The sequence below is a fragment of the Scyliorhinus torazame genome, chromosome 11 (genome assembly GCF_047496885.1).
Source record: "Scyliorhinus torazame isolate Kashiwa2021f chromosome 11, sScyTor2.1, whole genome shotgun sequence".
Taxonomy (NCBI): domain Eukaryota; kingdom Metazoa; phylum Chordata; class Chondrichthyes; order Carcharhiniformes; family Scyliorhinidae; genus Scyliorhinus; species Scyliorhinus torazame.
The window spans coordinates 19,491,195-19,511,519 of NC_092717.1; the positions used below are offsets into that span (position 1 = coordinate 19,491,195).

The window sequence follows — 20,325 nt, forward strand, 5'->3', positions numbered from 1 at the left end:
GTGTGGAATCTTTAGACCGTGCTTCCTGCAACCCTAGATCATTGGATGCTAATTGTGCCCAACACAGTGTCTATTCCCGAAGCCCAATTCTGTTAGAGCTTTGTAGCCACCACAGCAGAAACACCTGTGGTTCAATTGTTGGGATTCAAAGCATTGAAGAACCCGTACAGTGCAGAGGAGGCCATTCAGCCATCGAGTCTGTGCTGACCCATGCAAAAGAGCACCCTACCGAGTCCCACTCCCCTGCCCTATCTGCGGAACCCCACCTTGAGCTTTGGACACTGAGGGCCAATTTAGCATGGCCAATCCACCAAACCTTACCCAATAGATTGGAGCAGCATTAACATCATGCGACAAACCTGATCGTGAAGCGCATAAATCGCACCATGTCCATAATTATTCTGGAGACCCACCGCCCCAGCCCCCCCCCCCCCCCCCCCCCCCGCAGCTAAATAGTTTCCCACTGCCCTGTGAAGCCACAGTAGACCAAGGGGCATTTGACCTCCGACAGTGGTCCCACTACACCAGGGCCGCTTTTGTGAGTCATTGCAGCCTCTTGCCGTATAAACTAGAGCGATGAAAGACGAATGCTCTCTCAGGAAAGGCTTTGGATGGAAAGGTGACTGGGGCTTCTTGTACAATCCATGGCACATCAACAGGCTGTAACTTTGAGCAGCGTGGCTGGCTAGGTATGATTTCGATTTGTGGTTTAAGGACTTTGAAATGAAATGAAAATTGCTTATTGTCACAAGTAGGCTTCAAATGAAGTTACTGTGAAAAGCTTTAGCTCCCCCCCCCCCCTGTGTTCTGCGGCGAGGCGGGATCTTCCGGTCCTGCCAATATCTGTAGCGTTTTGCATGACTCGCACTGGGGGGGGGGGGGGGGGGGGGGCGCGCAGGGTTGGTCACCATTGCCTGGCGGGACGAGTGGGAAAATTCAGCCAATTGATTTAATTTCCACTCGATCAAGGCTGTTGCCCTGTTAAAAGGGGGAGCTGTGCACACCTTTCAGTCACATTTTCTCCCAGGTATACCTTGCAAGTCAAAATTTATTGTTAAAACTGGGCATTTTGCTGGCTAATATGCGTGTGTTCACTTCAGATGTCAAAACTTCCCAACAACTTGTTCATTTCTTAACTGCAGCGTTTTCCTTCCAATCTGATTCTAGGTTGATTGCACTGCCCACCAGCAGTTGTGCTCAGAGAACCAAGTGCGCGGGTACCCGACTCTCCTTTGGTTTAAGGATGGGGAGAAGGCAAGTATCGTTTTTACTTTAAGCAGTGTTCGATGTAATTCTCCCCCCCCCCCCTCACTCCTGGCCTGATGCAATCATGTGCTGACTTCCCTGCAAATCCGGGGCTTCCACTGAGCTTTGGGACAGTCACGGGTTTGTCCTTGGTGCTCAATATGTGCAGAAGTGATATCTAAAGCTTGTCCAACCAGGTCAAACCCTGTCCACAGTGGCGTGGGCAGATGTCCACCTGCGAGATAGCATCTCCAAACGCTTTGGAGCACCCATCCATATTAAAATGTGCTTCTTTATGTTAACCAAATAAACTAAATCAACATTGAACTGTTGGGGTGAATTAAAAATGCAGCTCCATTAAATGAAAACTGCATCGAAGTAAACAGAATCTCTCAAAGGTAAATTAAAACATCAAAACAAAATGTGAGTAAAGGGATTGATGGCGGACCCCAGTCCCCACGATGCCCACCGGGCACGGCATCAAATTGTGTGCACACATATCCAAGTGTGTAGTGATGGAAGAGGCAAGGGAAAGGCATTCTATGGGGGAAATGTGCACGTTGTGTGTTGCTTTTTGGCTGTGATCGCAACAATCTCTTTGGGTGGTGCGAAGGGTAGAGTGTCGAATCGTGAAGAGTGGTAAAATCTCTCTCCAAATGCCCAAGTGAATTTGACGTTGCCTCTCCCTTAGGTTGATCAGTACAAGGGAAAGAGAGACCTGGACTCTCTAAAAGAATATGTGGATTCCCAGCTGAATGCAGCTGAGGCAATTGAAGAAGATCAGGAAAGCGATGAACATATTGAGGAAGAGGACCAACCAGAGGAGGAGGAAAAGGAGCCGGAACCGGTACTTTAAGATATTTAGGGTGGTTTCGGACAGCGGAGTTGCATTAACAATGTAGTTTTGACCGCTTCTTGCTCTGCACTTGGGAAATTTCAGTTCAGCTGTTCTGATTCATTTAACAATGTTTGATCAGATTAAAGTGTAGGGAATTTTCACAGTAACTTCATTGCAGTGTTAATGTAAAGCCTACTTGTGACACTAATAAAGATGATTATTATAATTATTATTAAAATACCATCTTCCAATCTTTCTAAGCATTGGTAACTGAGGTCATTGAACAAATGTAAGATGTGTCTTTCGTAGGGTTGATTTGTTTTGGTCAGATTATCACAGGAGATAATTTTGCAGGTTTAGGGTGATTAATGGTGCTTATAAATAGATGGTTGAAATCAATATATTTTTATACTGGGGGCATGATGGAAAATAACCTCAGCTGAAATTGTTCATGTTGTGCTGAGCAACACGCAGCAGTTCCTTCAGAAAGGGGAAAACCTTAAACTCGGTGAATTTAGCTTTTCTCTGATACTGCCCAAGCTAAATATGCAACAGGTTTTCATGTCTGCTCGCGCTTCTAATTTTAGTCTTATCTTGCAAAAACAGTAAATAAGCTGCAGTTGAGAAATTGTAGGAGTTGAAACAAGGGTGGGTGGGCCAGTCCAGATTAGCTATCAGCAAGTGCTTTTTAAAGGTTTTGTATGTAAATATTCTATTCTTTGGGGATGTGTGGTTTCTGTACAAAGACTCAGCAGGGTTGACTTAAAAATGAGCCATGTCACATCGCAATGGGCGTGCCATTTCTATTCATTGCTCGCCGCAGACTGGAGATCTGTGTCCCATCATGGGGGGGGGGGGGAGACAAGTTACATTTCCCCCTACGTTTGAGGAGGAGTTACTAGGCTAACCTAGTAGATGAAAACGGAAGTGTTACGGAGGTTTCTCAACTTGCCATCCAAACAGGGCCTAAGTTATGCCTCCGGGTTGCTTGAATAGGGTGGAACAAGAGACTTTAGGATTATTTTGGTCTAAAGTTGTGATGTGTACCGGGCGGCACGGTAGCACAGTGGTTAGCATTGTGGCTTCACAGCGCCAGGGTCCTGGGTTCGATTCCCCGCTGGGTCACTGTCTGTGTGGAATTTGCACATTCTCCCTGTGTGTGCGTGGGTTTCCTCCGCGTGCTCCGGTTTCCTCCCACAATCCAAAGACGTGCAGGTTAGGTGGATTGGTCATGCTAAATTTCCAATAGTGTCCAAAAAGGTGAGGTGGGGTTATTGGGTTACGGGGATAGGGTGGAAGTGAGGGCTTGAGTGGGTCGGTGCAAACCCGATGGGCCGAATGGCCTCCTTCTGCACTGTACATTCTATTCTATTCGACGTATGCTTTACGCTCTGAGTGACTGTCTATTCTTTTTCCTCCTCACTGCAGTACAGTGTGCTGACCTTGACTGAAAGTGACTTTGAGCAGACCATAGCCATGGGGGTGACATTTGTGAAGTTCTTTGCTCCCTGGTAAGTAATGTGTTCTTCTGTGGTTATTAATGAAGGGGAATGTGGGCCAGGTCGAAAGGATCGAGCGAGCTGAGTTTATTCAGAGAACTCCCAGCTCTAATCAGTGTGCAGGCGAGAAGCTGTAATCTTGCACTGATTCACAGCTCGGCTGCTGAAGGGAATATCTTTTCCTGTGTGTGTGCGTTGTGGGTGGGGGATGGACTGGAGTTGGAATTTGACACTGTTGATGTTGTCCCACAAAAGAGAAACCTCGGGCCAGAATGTGATGTCATGGAAAACCAAGTGAGGAGTCTGGGAGAGTTGATTTGCTGGCAGTAGCTTCAGATACTGCCCACATCCCCCATGGGACAATAAACTCCCCCCCCCCCCCCAACCCCACACAGGGCATGACTTAAAACGGTGGTTGTCGGTTTTATACTAGCACGGGATTTTCTGGGTTTCATGCAAAATAACACCAGGTCCCTGTCTCAGGCCAGTTTGGAAAGATCTGATTCTTCAACTGCCATCATGCTTGACCCCCGCTAAACTTTTACCTGATTGCATCCTTGGAGTTGATACAGAGCATCGTTTGGCTCATATCGTGAACCCAGGGTACAAAGGTACCACTGGAAAGAAACACCAGCAACGTCCCACAGATGGAGAATGGCCAGAGTTTGGTGGTATTCTTTTGAGGGAGCCTGGGACGCCATGCTCTCTGAAATATCCACAAGATCCTCAACATCCACCTGATCGGACAGGATGAATGTCCTGCAAAGATGTTGCAGCCCGTCACCACCGGAGTGTCGGTAGAGATTTGTACGCCTTGGTCCTACAATGGGACCTGAGCAACCTCTTGACTCTCTCAATGACATAACGTGGCCTTGGGAGTCTTTCGACGGAATATTATGGCAGCATATATTCAGCAGTGGCTATGGGTTTGCACTTGTGGATAGGAGGGAGAATTGTGGTGGGTGGGGAAGGAAAGGGGTGGGGGATATTGCATATCTCCCAGTGACTAACCTCAGAATGGCATTGGCAGCAGTCTTCAGAGACATTTGATCACGGCTACATCTTTTGTAAGTGTGCGCATCAAAAAACCCACTTGAGTGAGAAGATTGGCCCTCAAAAAGTGCTGTCGGGAGGACTACAATATTTCCTTGAATATAAGGCTGTCAGCGGAACGAATGGGGCAAAGAAATCTATTCTAAAGTGCCCTGCAGTTTCGGAGACCAGTGAGATAACTTACTGGCACCAGTATTTTGAACATTGTCAGGAGTTACAGTCCTCTTGTCTACAGTGCAGACTTAGATTCTCTATTCCTGTTCTGCCACGGATTAACTCTTTCGGAAATAAGGGTGCAGGATCCTTCGAGATGTGCCAATAGTTACAGCAGGGGATCAACTGGGCAGTATGGAGTGAGGCACTGCGGAGGGTAAACGGGAACTCCTCTTGTGCAAGGATGAGCCTGATACAGTTTACGGTGATGCACAGGGTGCATATGACTCGGGTGAGAACGAGTGGGTTCTTTCAGGGGGTGTGGGCGAGTGAATCATGCGCACATGTTTTGGGTTTGCGAAAAATTGGGAAGATTTTGGGCGGGAGTGTTCGCGGTCTTAGCCAGGGTAATGGAGAAGGAGGTGGACCCGGACCCTTTGATGCCGATATTTGGGGTCTCAGAGAAGCCGGAGCTCATGGAGAGGAGGAAGGCCGATGTCGTGGCCTTCGCCTCTTTGATTGCACGGCGGTGAATTTTACTGGAGTGGCGGTCGGCATCGCCACCGGGGGTAGCGGCTTGGTGGGTGACCTGTACGACTTCCTGCCGTTAGAGAAGATAAAGTGTGAGTTAAGGGGCTCTGCAGGGAGTTTGAGAAATGTTGGGGGATGTTTGTGACCATGTTTGAGGAGCTGTTCATCGCCGGGGCGGGGGGTGAAAATGGGGAAAAATCTGTATAGACTGTACAGTTGATTGTTGGGAAGTATGTCTACTGGGGTGTTTTTTTTTTTGCTGTAACCTGTTTTGATACATGTTTGTAATAAAATACATGTATATTAAAAAATAGTGACAGGAGGGACGGCGCCCTCCCGCTTGTTGACTAGTTGAAAGTCTAATCACAGATATTCCTCTTCAGGCACTTCAGTGCAGCGCATGGAAGAGGTTCTGCACTTCAACGCCAAGTACCTCCACCAGTAATTGGAAGAGGTTCTGCACTTCAACGTCAAGTACCTCCACCAGTAATCCACACTCTTTCTTTGTCCATAGGTGTGGCCATTGTAAAAGTCTAGCACCGACCTGGGAGGAACTTGCAAAGCAGGAATTCCCTGGTCTAAGTGATATCAAAATTGCAAAAGTGGACTGCACTGATCAGCGAACCCTCTGCAATCAGTACTCGGTGAGTAAGAAGCTATTACTCAGAGATGTTGCGTTGGCGGGCTTTTCCCTTTTCCGTTAGTCATTTTTCACATAGTTCAAACTAACTAAAACCGCGGTTTAAAAAAAAAATATTTATTTCATTTTATGTAGCTGGTTTTGAAAAACTCAACACTAATGGAGGTTTCAAAGGCAGATAAAGTCAGGGCGGCACAGTGGCGCAATGGTTAGCGCTGCTGCCTCATGGCGCCGAGGACCTGGGTTCGATACCGGCCCCGGGAGTTAGCACATTCGCCTCGTGTCTGCGTGGGTCTCACCCCCACAACCCAAAAAAGATGTGTAGGGTAAGTGAATTGGCCACGCTAAATTACCCCTTCATTGGAAAAGAAAAAGAATTGGATACTCTAAATTTAGATAAAGTCAAGGCTGACATTTGCACACTGGTTAGGAATACTTCCTTTTAAATTCATTTCCGGGATGGGGGTGTCGCGCCAGCATTTATTGCCCATCCCTAATTGCCCCCATGATGGTATTTTTATGTCAACATAATTGCTGTGCGCCTGGAGTCACATGTAGGCCAGACCAGGTAAGGATGGCAGATTTCCTTCCCTAAAGGTCATTAGTGAACCAGATGGGTTTTGACGACAATGGTCGTTCCGGATTTATTTTTGAAAACTATTGAATTCACCTGCCGTGGTGGGATTCAAACCCGGGTCCCTAGAGTACTCTGGATTGCTAGTCCAGTAATAATACTACTCCGCCACCGCCTTCCCACTGTGCAGTAGTAAGAATGTCCACCAGCAATTACAGTGAGAGCTGCCCACTGACAAGACTGTAGAATAAACACTTATTGTTTCTAAATTTTACGGACAATATTTTAAGTTGACAGACCCCTTCCCCATTCCCACTTTCACTCTGGGATTTAAATTGAACAAAGGTCTAAACAATGCCAACTTTTTGTTGTTGCAAACGATCTTGTGCCAAGGTTTTGATGAGCTAGATTGTGCTTCGTCCGTCAAGCTGGTCCTATTCTACATTTTGCCAGCCAGTAGCATTTTGGTGCCAATTTGCCAAAGTCCTGTCCAGTGTGCTGGAAACTATGGTTTAAGTAGGCTAGAGAAGTAGGCACTTTATTTTAATAAAAGTGCAGCTGTTTTAGGGTGAATTCTAAAATGGATTCTACAGGGATGGGGTCAGAAGCATTGCTCATTTTATAATTCTCTTTGAGTTTGTTGCCCGTAGGCAGGTCCGCCCAATGGCGCTGTGATCTCCACCAAGGGTAGTTTTCTAATATTTAAAGAAAAATAGGATCACAAAAGCTTCTGTTTAATTATAAACGTGTCAGAACTTTTAATGTGGCGAGTGGAGTGCCCCCGTCTACATTCCATGCTGCGTTTTTGGCTTAATTACCATAAAATCGATTTCTAAGCAAATGATTGGAGGATCCAGGTTCATTTAAGTAAATGCTCAAGTAATCCATAATCAAGTAAATGCTTTCAATTCGACGCAAAACGATAAGGGCCTTCAGTTGTTCTCGCTATCTCTTCCTGTGTTTAAATATATCGGAACAGAGAAGGGCTTCAGCAGAACACAGAAAATCAGAGGGCAGTTACTGCGTTTGTTCTTTCCTCTACCTAAAGGATTGACCTTGCTTGGCTATGGGCCCTACGCCATCGGTCACGCTCTGAGCAAAAGGGCAGTTTGTGTGAACCCTGACAGTTGAATGATGGTGGGTTATCGGATCACTTGGGGTGTCTCAGCCATGCTGGAGCATCCTGTCCATTTTCAATAGGTGTTGCTGGACCGAGGATGCAAACGTGGAATCCTTTGATCTTCTTGTGCATAAGTTCCCAAGAGATAGTGCACTTGGTAGTTGTAACATAGGTCAAATTCTTGTCAACAGTTGCCACCCTGTCCATGATACAATTTGGAGCAATTGTATGGCATTGGGTCCAAGACAGCTGTTCGAAACATTTTGCCCCTCGAGGCAATTCCACAATTGTGAAATCGTCACTAATCGACAATTAAACGCCATGTACTTCTCTTTGCCCTGTGGTGATATACATCACTAAGTACACAAAGGGTTAATGTACATACACTACACCTAGCTAGACACTAGAGGGAACACCAGAGACGTGACACACAGTCAACCAATAGGTCAGTAAGATAGGACACGACCAATGGGCATTCACGATACACACAGAGGTGACACTACCACAGGAGGGCATTACACCAACCCATATAAAAGGACACATCACACATGCTCAGTCTCTTTCCAGTGGAGACTCTGCGAGTACAGACACAGGGTTGATTGAACATCACTCCCACCACGTGGATTGTAGCAGACTGGTTCGTCAGTCTGAGTAGCTATAGTAGGATTAACAGTAGCGTCAAATCCAAGTAGGAGAATTGTTAATAGTTTAATAAATGTGTTAAAGCTATCCCCAAGTCTGAACCTGCCTTTGTCACAGTGCACATACAGGAAGCAGCTTATGCTACATCAAGTGCATAACAAAACATGCCCCACATCCCTTAACAAACAAAAAGCTTATCAGTTTTCAAATTGATCCAGCATTTTCTGCCTTTTAAGCTCCAAACTTTTAGCACACTTTTTTGAAAAAGTGCATCCTAATTTCACTTCCGATTGCATGTGTGCCCCCGTACTCCTATGTGCGGGCTGACCCGCCTCCCCCCCCCCCCCCGGGACCCCTGTAATAGGGGGCACTCCAGGGACCATTGTAATAGGGGACCCTCCGTCTAAAGGAACCACCTCCAGACCCCCTCCCCCAAAAAAGAGACTCCTGTCTGGAAGCTAGAGAGCACTAATCCTTAACTTCCAGCTCCACATGTCCATTCCTCAAAGGAGAGCAGCTGTGTCTGGTTCCCACAGATCCATTAGCTGCAAGCCATTCATAGCTTTCAAGTAATGGGATTTGAGTGACAGCTGGCAAAAAAAATTTGATCCATTCATATGCTTTCACGCTTCAGTGGCGAAACATTGATCACATCAAAGACAGGCAAGTGCAGTGAAATCATACACTTGAGTGATTGGAATGCACTTACATCTCTTTGATGTGGTCAATGTTTACAAGCATTTGGATGAATCCCTTCGCCACAGTCAGAGACCCCAGGCAAGCGCTGTTTAGCACCGGTCTCCACAATCTGGGATCAGGCGAACAGCACTTGGTGGAGGGGGGGGTTTCCTGGGTGGGTGGGTTCTGGGCAGGGTGGTACCATGGCACCCCCGCTGTCACCAGAGTGCCAGCCTGGCACTACTAGGTTTCCCAGGAAGCAGGGGCACTGCCAGGGTGGTGTTTTGCGCTGGGGATCGGTCCTGGGTGTGCACAGGCTTATTAGGTGGGATGTGGGAGGCTCGATGACACCCTTATAGGTGAGCTGGGATGTGTGTGTGTGTGTGTGTGTGGGGGGGAAAGAAAGTAAAATTGGGGTTTGCGTTGGGGAGATCCTCGAGATCGGGGGCTATTTAAAAATGGCGCCCCGATCTCTCCCTGCACTGACGAGGGGAGCGCGGCCTCGACGGGGCATACCCCACTGAAGCCCCAAAGTAAAATGAGACCACCCCTAGGTCGTGGGGTCTTTCTCAGCACTGAGTGCGCCAGGAAACACCCAGCTGTACGCACTCGGCCTGGGATTCGGTTTCATTTCTATAAGATCACGCCCCAGATCTCTCCAGGAAGCTGTAGTCCTGTTGCGAAATTAGGAAATATTCGGACTAGATGCAATACTATTATATTCAACAGAGACTGTTTAAAGGGAAATTGAATAAGCAGTCAGAGGCCAGTGTGTAAATAGTGGACAAACATGTCTATTGGCTGACAAATAGATAACAAAGAAACATAAATTATAAATTTAGGATTGACGTAAAGGGGAAAGTGGAATGCATTATCGCAGCTGGTATTCAAACTCATTTGTAATGGTATTACACAATCTGTTGGAAGCTATTGAAGGGAACGGGAGAATAAAACAGTGGAATTAGCGTAGCGAACTTCAATGTGGATATTGCAAAAGGACAGAAGAGGAAGGTGGTAAATATGATGGAAAAATCTGTCTCTTATTGCCTCAGACCAGAAGCAGGTCCAGTGGAATTCACCGTCCTCTGCAGTGCACTTTTTAAACTACACGTTTTGGCAAAATATATAGAGAGATTGTTTCCTCTACACATTTGTCCGAAGAAAAAGTTCCCTCACTGTCCACATATCAGGAGGCTGTGCAGGGTACGGTGGAGCACTGCTGCCTCGCGGCACCGAGGACCACTGTTCGATCCCGGCCCCGGGTCACTGTCCTTGTGGAGTTTGCATTCTCCGCGTGTCTGCGTGGTCTCACCCTCACAACCCAAAGAAGTACAGGGGAGGTGGATTGACCACGCTGAATTGCCCCTTCGTTGGAAAAACAAATTGGGCACTTTAAAGTTAAAAAAAACACATATCAGGAAACTTTTTAAAAGAGAATTTCCATATTACAGGGCGATTTAGTATGGCCAATCCACCTAACCCGCACATCTTTTGGTTGTGGTGGTGAGACCCATGCAGACATGGGGGAGAATGTGCAAACTCCACACGGTCAGTGACCCAGGGCCAGGACGAAAAGGGGTGCTCAGCGTCGTGACGCAGCAATGCTAACCACTGCGCCATCGTGACACCCTAGGCTGATAAACATGTAACTTAAAAGAAAAGCAACTGAAGCAACTAATTGTGTGCATGTATGTTTTTTTTTTTTAAAAAGGTGCGTGGTTATCCAACGTTGCTGCTGTTCCGTGGTGGTCAGCAGTTAAGCGAGTATAATGGAGCAAGAGATATAGAAGCTCTTCACAACTTTATCCTACAGCAAGCCAGGGATGAACTGTAAAACAATGTACTTTTTTGCGCAGCCACCACCTCGTGTCACTGTTTACAAGAATTAAGTGGTTATTTTTTTTGATGTGTAAACTCTTTTTCCATTGTCATCAATAATGGGTTAATGCCAACTTACCAAGCTTCTTCTAAAAGATGGAAGTTGGCCGCAGCTTCCACTATATATAGTGGTGCCTTCTACGTATGTTGTACTGAGCGATGAGAATTTGCTTGTTCCGTCCACCCCTATTCTGCCATTTTTTAACACTTCTGTGGATGTGGTTCATGTCTAGCTTGTGAGGTAAGCATGGCACAATAGTTGTACCCGATTAGTAATTAACAGTACTGTGGGGGAAGAGAACTAAACAAGAATACCTCAGTGTATGATCGAGCCACATTCACAAAGTATTATAACAGGAGGTCAAGCCAGTTTATAACGCAAATGTGTGTGTGGAACTTTGTATTGAATAACTTGCAGTACCAGACAATAATATACTTGCTAGGGTTAATTAAATTTGGTTGAAGGAAGAACACGTTTGAGTGAACAGAATTTGATAGCGTTGCCTTGTTTTATACTCTTTTACGTGTTGCATCCCCTTTTGAGTTAGAAGTTGAACACTCTGCTCTCCGTTCAATTTAATGAATGCATTTTCCTTTTGTTTTCGAAAAACCATGCACTAGAGAAAGTGGTTGAAAGAGGTCATTTTTACATTTATGACAATTTCTAAATCAGACGATTTCAAAATTAAAGCGTCCCACAAGCCAGATAGTTGAGTAAGTCGCGGCTGTCGTCGAAGTACTTCCTCGAGTGCTTGAGAACGCAAGCCCAAAGATCCATAATCGTTTCGTTATTCATGCAAATTGAGTGAGAAAATAGCACAGGAAAACCACTTGATTTTTTTCACATTGTTTATTGTTAGCATGTGTGTGTATGGAGAATTTGAATTGTTCTCCAAGAGGGTAGGGGAACAGTAAGTGTGTGTGTGTGTGTGTGTGGTTGGCACTTAGCTTTTTTGTATAAAAAGAATCATTAAACAAAATGTGATACTATGTCAATAGTTTCCACTACTTGGCAATTTCTAATAAAGTTTCTTAAGAAAATGATTGTCCAGAGTGCATCTTATAAAAAAGATAATGTGCAGAGAGTCTGTCCAAACTAGGGGCTGTGGTGAGGTGGTCTCTCAGCTTTTCCTAAGGTTAGAGTTTGAAGGTGTAAAGCAGTTTTCCTCTGAATCACACATACTGCATTGTCCAGCGCTAAAACCCAGTGGCTACTCTCATCATCATAATAGCCCCTAGTTACCAAAAAAAAAATCCCCCAAAACAAATAAATTACATTTTTTATGAAAACTATGTACAAAATATATTACAAAAGCCTTTTTAAGTAGAAACCTTTTTTAAAAAAAAACCCAAAACAAATTGTAAACATTATTTACAGAGGTATTGCTCCAGGGATTTATATCGCTATGTATTGAGGATGCAGTTACTTTCCAGTAGTCTCACGTCGTCAGGATGAAGAGCTCCTTGTCCTTTTAATGGCAGCCACAGGCTCTGACCACCATGTTCCTGTACTTTTTCAATATAACATTCGAGCTGTCGTCGAAGAAAAGGACAGAAATTGCATTCAGCTTGGTGGGGGCACAGCATGGTTTTGGAATGTATTCTGGGTTCATGAGGTGGACCTACAGTCAAAAGAAATTTGGGATGATTAGGTCTGTGCGTGCAGGTACATCCTGTAAAACATTTTCACCCTGCCTTTCGTCGAACTCCTGCTGTTGGCTTTTTAACGCAATATTTGACGTTGGTATCAAATCCTACTTCCCGGCCAGGCAAAAAACACTCATTGCATTGAAATTTGACAGAAACCGCTCCCAGAAAAATGGCCCTCAAGTATTAGGAATTTTAAATTGCTATTCTAGACCAATATTTAAGTGCCTGTGCAGTTGGGAGAATATCAGACTCGGTCAATGTGGCTTTGAGCAAGCGCACTGACTTAATCCTATGACATTTTGTTCCTTCATTCTTTCCTGGGGTGTGAGCATTATTGGCAAGGCCAGCAATTGTTGCCCATCCCTAACTGCTGCTTGCTGGGCCATTTCAGAGGATGGTTAAGAGTCACCCATATTGCCGTGGATCTGGAGTCACCTATGGGCCAGACCAGACAGGATTTCCTTTAAAGAACAAAGAACAATACAGCAATGGAACAGGCCCTTCGGCCCTCCAAGCCTGTACCGGTCATGAGACCAACCTTGGCCAAAACCCCTCAGTACTTTGTTGTGCCGTAGCCCTCTACCCATCCTATCCATGGATTTGTCAAGATGCCTTTTGAACGTAGTTAATGTATCTGCTTCCACAACCTCCCCTGGCAACATGTTCCAGGCACTCACCACCCTCGGTGTTAAAAAAAAAAAAAAAAATTGCCTTGCACATCTCCTCTAAACTTTGCCCCATGGACATTAAACCTATGCCTCCTGGTGACTGACCTTTCCACCTTAGGAAATAGTGCCTGCCCATCCACTTACCCATGCCCCTCACAATCTTGTCGACCTCTACAGGTCTTCCCTCAACCTCCATCATTCTAATGAAAACAGTCCGAGTCTATTCAGCCTCGCCGCATGGCTAACACACTTCAGACCAGGCAACATCCTGGTAAACCTCCTCTGCACCCTCTCCAAAGCCTCCACATCCTTCTGGTAGTGTGGCGACTAGAATTGTGCGCAATATTCCAAGTGGGATTACCAAGGTTCTATACAACCGTAGCGTGACTTGCCAGTTGTCTAAAGGACATGCGTGAACCTTTTTCCAACAATCGATAATGGTGGTCATGGTCACCATTATTGAGACTAGCTTTTATTCCAGATTTAACAACGGAATGTAAATTCGGCCAGCTGCCGTTGTGGGATTTGAACCCGCGTCCCTATTGCATTAGAGTGGGCCTCTAGATTATCAGGCCAGTGAGTTTACCACTGCGCCACCCCTCACCCAGTGTAGCAGAGAGTGAGATTAGATTCTTCCTGGATGAAAATAATATGGAAGCAAATCCAGAAATACAGCTGGGTGGAGGCGAATTAATATTCCAGCAGGAAATTAGAACTTTAATAACTCCTGAGTCCGGTTTGCGGGCATGGGTTGAAAGCGGGAGGTCCAGAGTTTACTTTGTAAGGTTTGTACAACCAGTTGCATTGAAATGGCATGTGTTCCATCAGAGGCATCACCTCAATTACGACTCTCTACACGTACTTGATATTCCCATTGTTGCTATCTTTCCACAATGAAATTGTTCAGGTTCTCTCCTGGCCTTCTCTCAATTTGCCTTTTCTTAATTTAAAAAAAAAAGTCACTAATTAAGAGGGGTTATTGGGTTTCGGGGATAGGGTGGAAGTGAGGACTTAAGTGGGTCGGTGCAGACTCGATGGGCCAAATGGCCTCCTTCTGCACTGTATGTTCTATGTAATGATTAAATCGTTCAAGTATTTAGTCCCATCCCCATTTGTAAACTGGTGTTTATTTTAACCCTCGCAAAAATTGCCAGACTGTCCCCAGAAGAGGCATATGGACTTGAAATGTTAACTCTTGTTTCTATTATCTTTATTAGTGTCACAAGTAGGCTTACACTAACACCGCAATAAAGTTACTGTGAAAATCCCCGAGTCGCCACATTCCAGCGCCTGTTTGGGTACACGGAGGGATTCAGAACGTCCAATTCACCCAATAAGCTAGTCTTTCGGGACTTGTGGGAGGAAACCGGAGTACCCGGCGGAAACCCATGCAGACACGGGGAGAACGTGCAGACAGTGACCCAAGCGGGAATCCAACCCGGGTCCCTGGCGCTGTGAAGCAAGTGCTAACCACTGTGCTACCGGGCCGATGCTGCCAGACCTGCTGAGTTTACCCAGAATTTTTATTTCAGTTCTTCTGCTGCTGCATTCCTGATTCATGCCGTTATCATCTCGAGACTTGACACTTCTGACGCACTTCTGGGCGGCCTCCCACATGCTGCCCTCCACAAGCTTGAGGTCCTCCAAGGCTCTGCTGCCCTTGTGTCCTCTGACCTACATTAATTTCCAGCGTGTCTCCATTTTAAAATTCTAATCATGGTTTTCAAGTCCGTTCCTGACCTCGCACCTTTCCCATTGTCCCTCCGAGATCGGTGTGCTTCTCTCATTCCAGCTTCTGGTGCATCCTCAGTTTTAGTGGCCATGCATTCAGCTGGCTGGCCCTAAACTCTGGCATTCCCTCCCTCAAACTCCCAGTCACTTTCCTCTTCTGAAATTCCGAAAAAGCCCTCCTCTTTGACCAAAACTTTGATCACCTGACCCAATCTTCCAAGTGGCTTGGTGTCATGTCTTCTTTTCTCATGCGCCTGTGAAGCACGTTGGGTCATTTTGTTATGTTAAAGACGCTATGGAAACACAAGTTATTATTTGATGGTTGATTTCACCAGAATTCAGCAAGCACAATTTGATACGAGGTTATGATGACTTTAATCTTAACGCCACAAAATGGCACACAACTTCCCTGGATCAAAATTAACTTTGCCGCAACTTTATTAAAAAAAAAAAATATATATATTTTCGCAAGGTTGCATTTTGTGGAGCAGGTAGGGAAGATTGTGTGGGACGTCGCAAGACAGACTCCCAGTGAAGGCAAAACTTTTCATCAATTAGGTCATCGGTGATTAGGTCGACAAGGGAAGGTAACAAAATGGAAAACTTGCTCATGAGCAGCAGGAAGCTCATTGATGTGCTTAATAATCTATTTGCATATAATTTACATTTTTATTTGGTTTGATTCGATTTATTGTCACATGTACGGGAGTACAGTGAAAAGTATTTTTCTGCGGCCGAGTGAACGTACACCGTACGTACATAGTATACACAAAGAATAATCAACAGAGAACATTGACAAATGGTACATCGGTTGATGGTAAATGGTTGAAAGCAATTCAACCCTGCCTCTCGGATTTAGAGACTCTCTCTCATGCTCTCTATAACCTGCTGAGTAAAAGTTTTTCTTTAAGGAGCAATTTAGCGCGGCCAATCCCCCTATCCTACACATCTTTGGGTTGTGGGGGAGAAACCCACGCAGTCACGGGAAGAATGTGCAAACTCCACATGGACTGTGACCCGGGGCCGGGATCGAACCGGGGTCCTTGACATCGTGAGGCAGCAGTGCTAACCGCTGCGTTATCGTCCCGCCCGCTGTGACTTCCTCGACTCACTTGGACTTCCAGGAGATTGAGTCACGGGGCACTGGATTGATTTAAGAGATGGTTTCTCTGAGCACAAACTTGCTGAGCTGACACTTTGATGGAGGGAGTCTCGGCAGCAAATTCAAAACCCAGAAGAACTGTGTTCTAAATTTACAAAGGGAAGCCCATAACCAAGGTGAAGAGAGGCCGTCCCTTAAAGCACCATCACAGACCCTTAAAGCGGTACCACAGATCTGGACACTTCTGAGGCTACCTGCAAAGAAAGTGAGGGGTAGCGACAGCATGGAAATCATCCATCCTGTCCTCCTTTATCCTCCAGCGCTGACTAGACTATGACGTCTCAGAACTCAGTCGACCCTGCTGATGCCATCCAATGATGATGAGAGATGGAGCGGGAACCTTCTTCACTGCTCTTGGGGAAATTCAGATGACTGGGGATTTAAGCTGTAGAGCTTCCTTCAAAAGCCTGGCGGGCAATCTCCAACTCGGACACCAGGCCTGGCTACCTTTAAATATGGCAACAGCTACTGCTTGGCCATTGGGTGACTTGGGTCCAGATGTCAGGGTCACCCTCCCCCTGCACCGTGGAAGCCCTAGTCGCTCGCACTAATTGTCCACGCGAGGTCCCCGATGATTTCTGGTGCAGCGACAGTAGGACGCAATCCAGTCCCGTGTGTTTTACTCACCAGTGTCTGTACAATTGCATGGTTTGTGGCATTCATGTGTGCATTTAAAGGAAATGAGCACTCTCCATCGCAGTAATACGCTGCATATCCTTCAGGTGCTATTATCCAGTCCTTTGAAATCAAGAATTGAATTATAATATTGATAATCTTTATAAATTTTCATTAAAACATACTTTGAAACCGGTTGACTGTACCAGTGTCTATTTCTTTCCCTGTCGGCTAAATGTTTTGTCTCATCTCATCTCATCTCTAATTGGTTATTTTTACAGTTGGCCCCACAAATCTTCCTCACCAAACAAATTCTAGCAAGAAAAATTCCCCGGTGTCATACAAAACCAAAGTGGCAGGTCCCTCAATCGTGTAGTACCTCAAAAAAAACACTTAATATACAGTTCATAAGAAATATTAGGAACTGATTTGTCAATTGGTCCTAATAGGCCAAGGAGGCCATTGGGTCTCATTAACATCTATAGGTGAGCACCTGGTCACAAAATGGCATTTATTTATACCATCCAGCCACTTAAAAACGTGACTAAATCGGTGCTTTAAAATACTGAATATAAATCATTAAATTTAAAAGACTGTGGATTTCTCCCATTTTGAGACTAGGGCGGGAACATAGAGTGTTTCTCGCTGTGGGGCTGGAAAAGACGCCAAATCCTCTGGCCTGACCTCATTAATTATGCACCTGGATGTTTCACGCCATTTTCCATGGTGGGAGCAGGCCTAGATGGCGTGTAGTCCACCACGTGTCCGGGCGCCATATTGAAAAGATGCCCACATTACTGACCCACTATTGAAGAAAGAAGGTGGACAAGCTGGAAATGAAGGTAGATCTCCCGGGGACCAGACGATGGACCTCCCGAGGATGAGGATAGATCGCCCGGAACAGTTTGGGCCTGGGAGATGGACATCTAACCTGGAAAGTCCACTTCCAGTTGCTCCCCTGATATGCTCCTGGGTCACTGGCAGCCTCCCTGCTGGACTCTGGAAGCAGTCCCAGGCATTGTTCAGGTGAGTACCCACATTGACACACCACGTTGTTCCAAACATGTTTCAGGCCTGCAGAGAATCTGGCGTGGGGGGGTGGGCGAGGCCTTCATGAGCATCCCATTAATTTCTGGGTCTGCTGCCCCGCCCCATGCCCACCACTGAACATGCTGGCGGGGGCTTGGGGAATTCCACCCATTCATTCTATGAATACTGCAGAACTGTATCAGGGTTCACAGAGTTCTTTCAAATGGACTGCAGTTGGGAGTTTTTCCACTGTAACTCAGTACCTTCTACACGGCATGACACTGCTGCCTCACAGCGCCAGGGACCAGGGTTCGATTACGGCCTTGGATGACTGTGTGGCGTTTGCACGTTCTCCCTTTGTCTGCGTGGGTTTCCTCCCACAAGTCCAAAGATGTGCAGGTTAGGTGGATTGGCCACGCTAAATTGCCCCTTAATGTCCAAAAGTTGGATGGGATTACAGGGTTATGGAGATAGGGCGGGAGAGTGCGCAGAGGTAGGGAGCTCTTTCAGAGGGTCAATGCAGACTCGATGGGCCAAATGGCCTCCTTGTGCACTGTAGTGATTCTATGGATATCTGTATCTCTTCTGTTCATTCCTAACCGCTCGGCCTGTGATTGAAATGTACGCAGACAGGATCTGACTAAATCCGGGGCCTTTTTAAGCAGACAGCCCAGGGTGATTCCACTGCACCTATCGTGCCCGTGCCCCCCCCCCCCACACCTTTCACCCACTCCTGAGACCAGGTGGCAAACTGATTTGCGAGTACCCGCTCCGGGACCATTTCCCACTTAGAGAGAGAACAGGAACAAACCATGAAACAAAAAAAACAAAAAAAGAGGATGAAAGCTAAATTCCAATAGGAATGGGAACAGAAAAATCTGCCAAAGACCAACCAGAAAGGGGGGGGGGGCAAAAGGGGAGAGAAGAGGATGAGAGTAGGGGAAGCAGAAAGGCTGCACAGATGAAAGTACTGGAGAAGGTGAAGGTGAAAGGCAAAGGGATGGAAGGAGTGCTGCAGTTGAAAGGGAGGGTTGAATAAAATGCAATGAAAATGAGGAACGAGGAAGAAACGATTGAGTGACACACACACACACACACACACACACACACACACACACAGTGAGACTGGAGGGAAAGAAGGGAGAAGAATAAGCAGTGAAGGAAGAGTCCTGCCGCAAGAGATCGAGGCAGAAGGTTGGGAAGAGGTGCAAAGAGGGGTAGGTCAAAGACGCACCTTCATGGGAAGGTGATGTCAGATTCAGAAGGAAAGCAACAAATGAGATGAAACCAGCCCAGATTTCCTGCGTTTTGTGCTTTAAATGAAAGCAAACAGGGTGCGGAGGGTGGGAAATATGGGGTAGGAGGTAGGCATGCTTCTTACCAGCATTGCATTTGGTAGCACTGTTCAGGTGCCACCCTATGGAGCAAACGGGTAAGTAAAGAAACAGGGCTCTGTTTTAATGCTACAGTGCAGTAAATGTCAAATGCAATGTTTCTAACCCCAGACTTACCAGTACCCATCGATACAGAGGTGATTTTTTAATATTTAAGTGGAGCCAATTGGAACCAAGGTTTTAGTTTTAAAGACAGCTGTTTAATGAAGACTGTTTTCTCGGAGTGACAGGGATGTACGATGTACGAGCCAGCTGCATGTTTAGATGTTTTTGATGCAATGCCTGAAGGGGCAGTGGGCTCAGATACAATAATTGGACAAATACATGAGGGAAAAAGGGCTATAGGGGAAAAAGCAGGACTAAGTGGACCAATGAGCTAGCAGGGACTCGATGGGCTGAATGGTCCCTGCACTGTTGCGTTCTGATTCCATGAACAAATAAAACTTCAGCGTGCCCTGGACAGGAAGCTGAAGAAATGTTTTTTCTATCCAGTAGCTCATTCACTGCAGCTTCGGGATGAAGTTCCAATGTTAATCTTTGAAGTTAACACTTGAAGGGAGCAAACAGAAAGTGGCAAACATTGCACGGAGAGGAAATAAAGTCTGAACATAACTGGTGTGAGCAGGAGGATCTTATGAATTAAATGTGGAGGGGGGGGAGCTCACAGCAGGAGAATCATAGAATTTACAGTGTAGGAGGAGGCCATTCAGCCCATACTATGTTAAAGGTTCCATACAAATGCACACTGTTGTAGTTTTAATGACAAACAAAATTCATTCATGGGATGTGGGCATCGCTGGCTAAGCCAGCATTTGTTGCCCATCCCTAATTGTCCTCAAGGTGGCGGTGGTGGGCTGCCTTTTTGAACCGCTGCAGCCCACGTGGTACACCCGTCGTGCTGCGAGGGAGAGAGTTCCAGGATTTTGATCCAGCAACAACGAAGGAGTGGTGGTACATTTCCAAGTCAGAATGTTGAGGAGCTTTCAGGTGGCGGCGTTTTCATGTGTCAGCTGCCTTTGTGCTTCTAGATGGTAGCAGTCATGGGTTTGGAAGGTGCGGTCTAAGGAGCCTTGGAGAATTGCTGCGACACATCTTGTAGATGGTACAGGCAGCTGCTACTGTGCGTCGGTGGTGGAAGGTATGAATGTTTGTGGAAGAGGTGCCAATCACCTCTACATATAAATACTTTTCACAGCAACTTCATTGAAGCTTATGGGCAGCACGG

The 20,325-nt window shown here is 46.1% G+C and overlaps 2 protein-coding genes across 2 annotated transcripts in view; one reads left to right on the forward strand and one right to left on the reverse strand.

Annotated features, from left to right (window-relative positions):
• The window catches only part of txndc5 (thioredoxin domain containing 5), a 33,254-nt gene extending 21,362 nt beyond the window's left edge, over positions 1 to 11,892 (forward strand). The window contains exons 6-10 of the mRNA XM_072467004.1: positions 1,168 to 1,254; positions 1,937 to 2,092; positions 3,512 to 3,594; positions 5,834 to 5,963; positions 10,685 to 11,892. Of these exons, the coding sequence (XP_072323105.1) occupies positions 1,168 to 1,254; positions 1,937 to 2,092; positions 3,512 to 3,594; positions 5,834 to 5,963; positions 10,685 to 10,807 (579 nt within the window). The 3' untranslated portion in view covers positions 10,808 to 11,892. The remainder of the gene's footprint in view (positions 1 to 1,167; positions 1,255 to 1,936; positions 2,093 to 3,511; positions 3,595 to 5,833; positions 5,964 to 10,684) is intronic.
• The window catches only part of bmp6 (bone morphogenetic protein 6), a 136,112-nt gene continuing 127,078 nt past the window's right edge, over positions 11,292 to 20,325 (reverse strand). Inside the window, exons 6-7 of the mRNA XM_072467003.1 lie at positions 16,690 to 16,800; positions 11,292 to 12,473 (exon numbers count right to left, since the gene is read on the reverse strand). Coding sequence (XP_072323104.1) covers positions 12,324 to 12,473; positions 16,690 to 16,800 — 261 coding nt within the window. The 3' untranslated portion in view covers positions 11,292 to 12,323. The remainder of the gene's footprint in view (positions 12,474 to 16,689; positions 16,801 to 20,325) is intronic.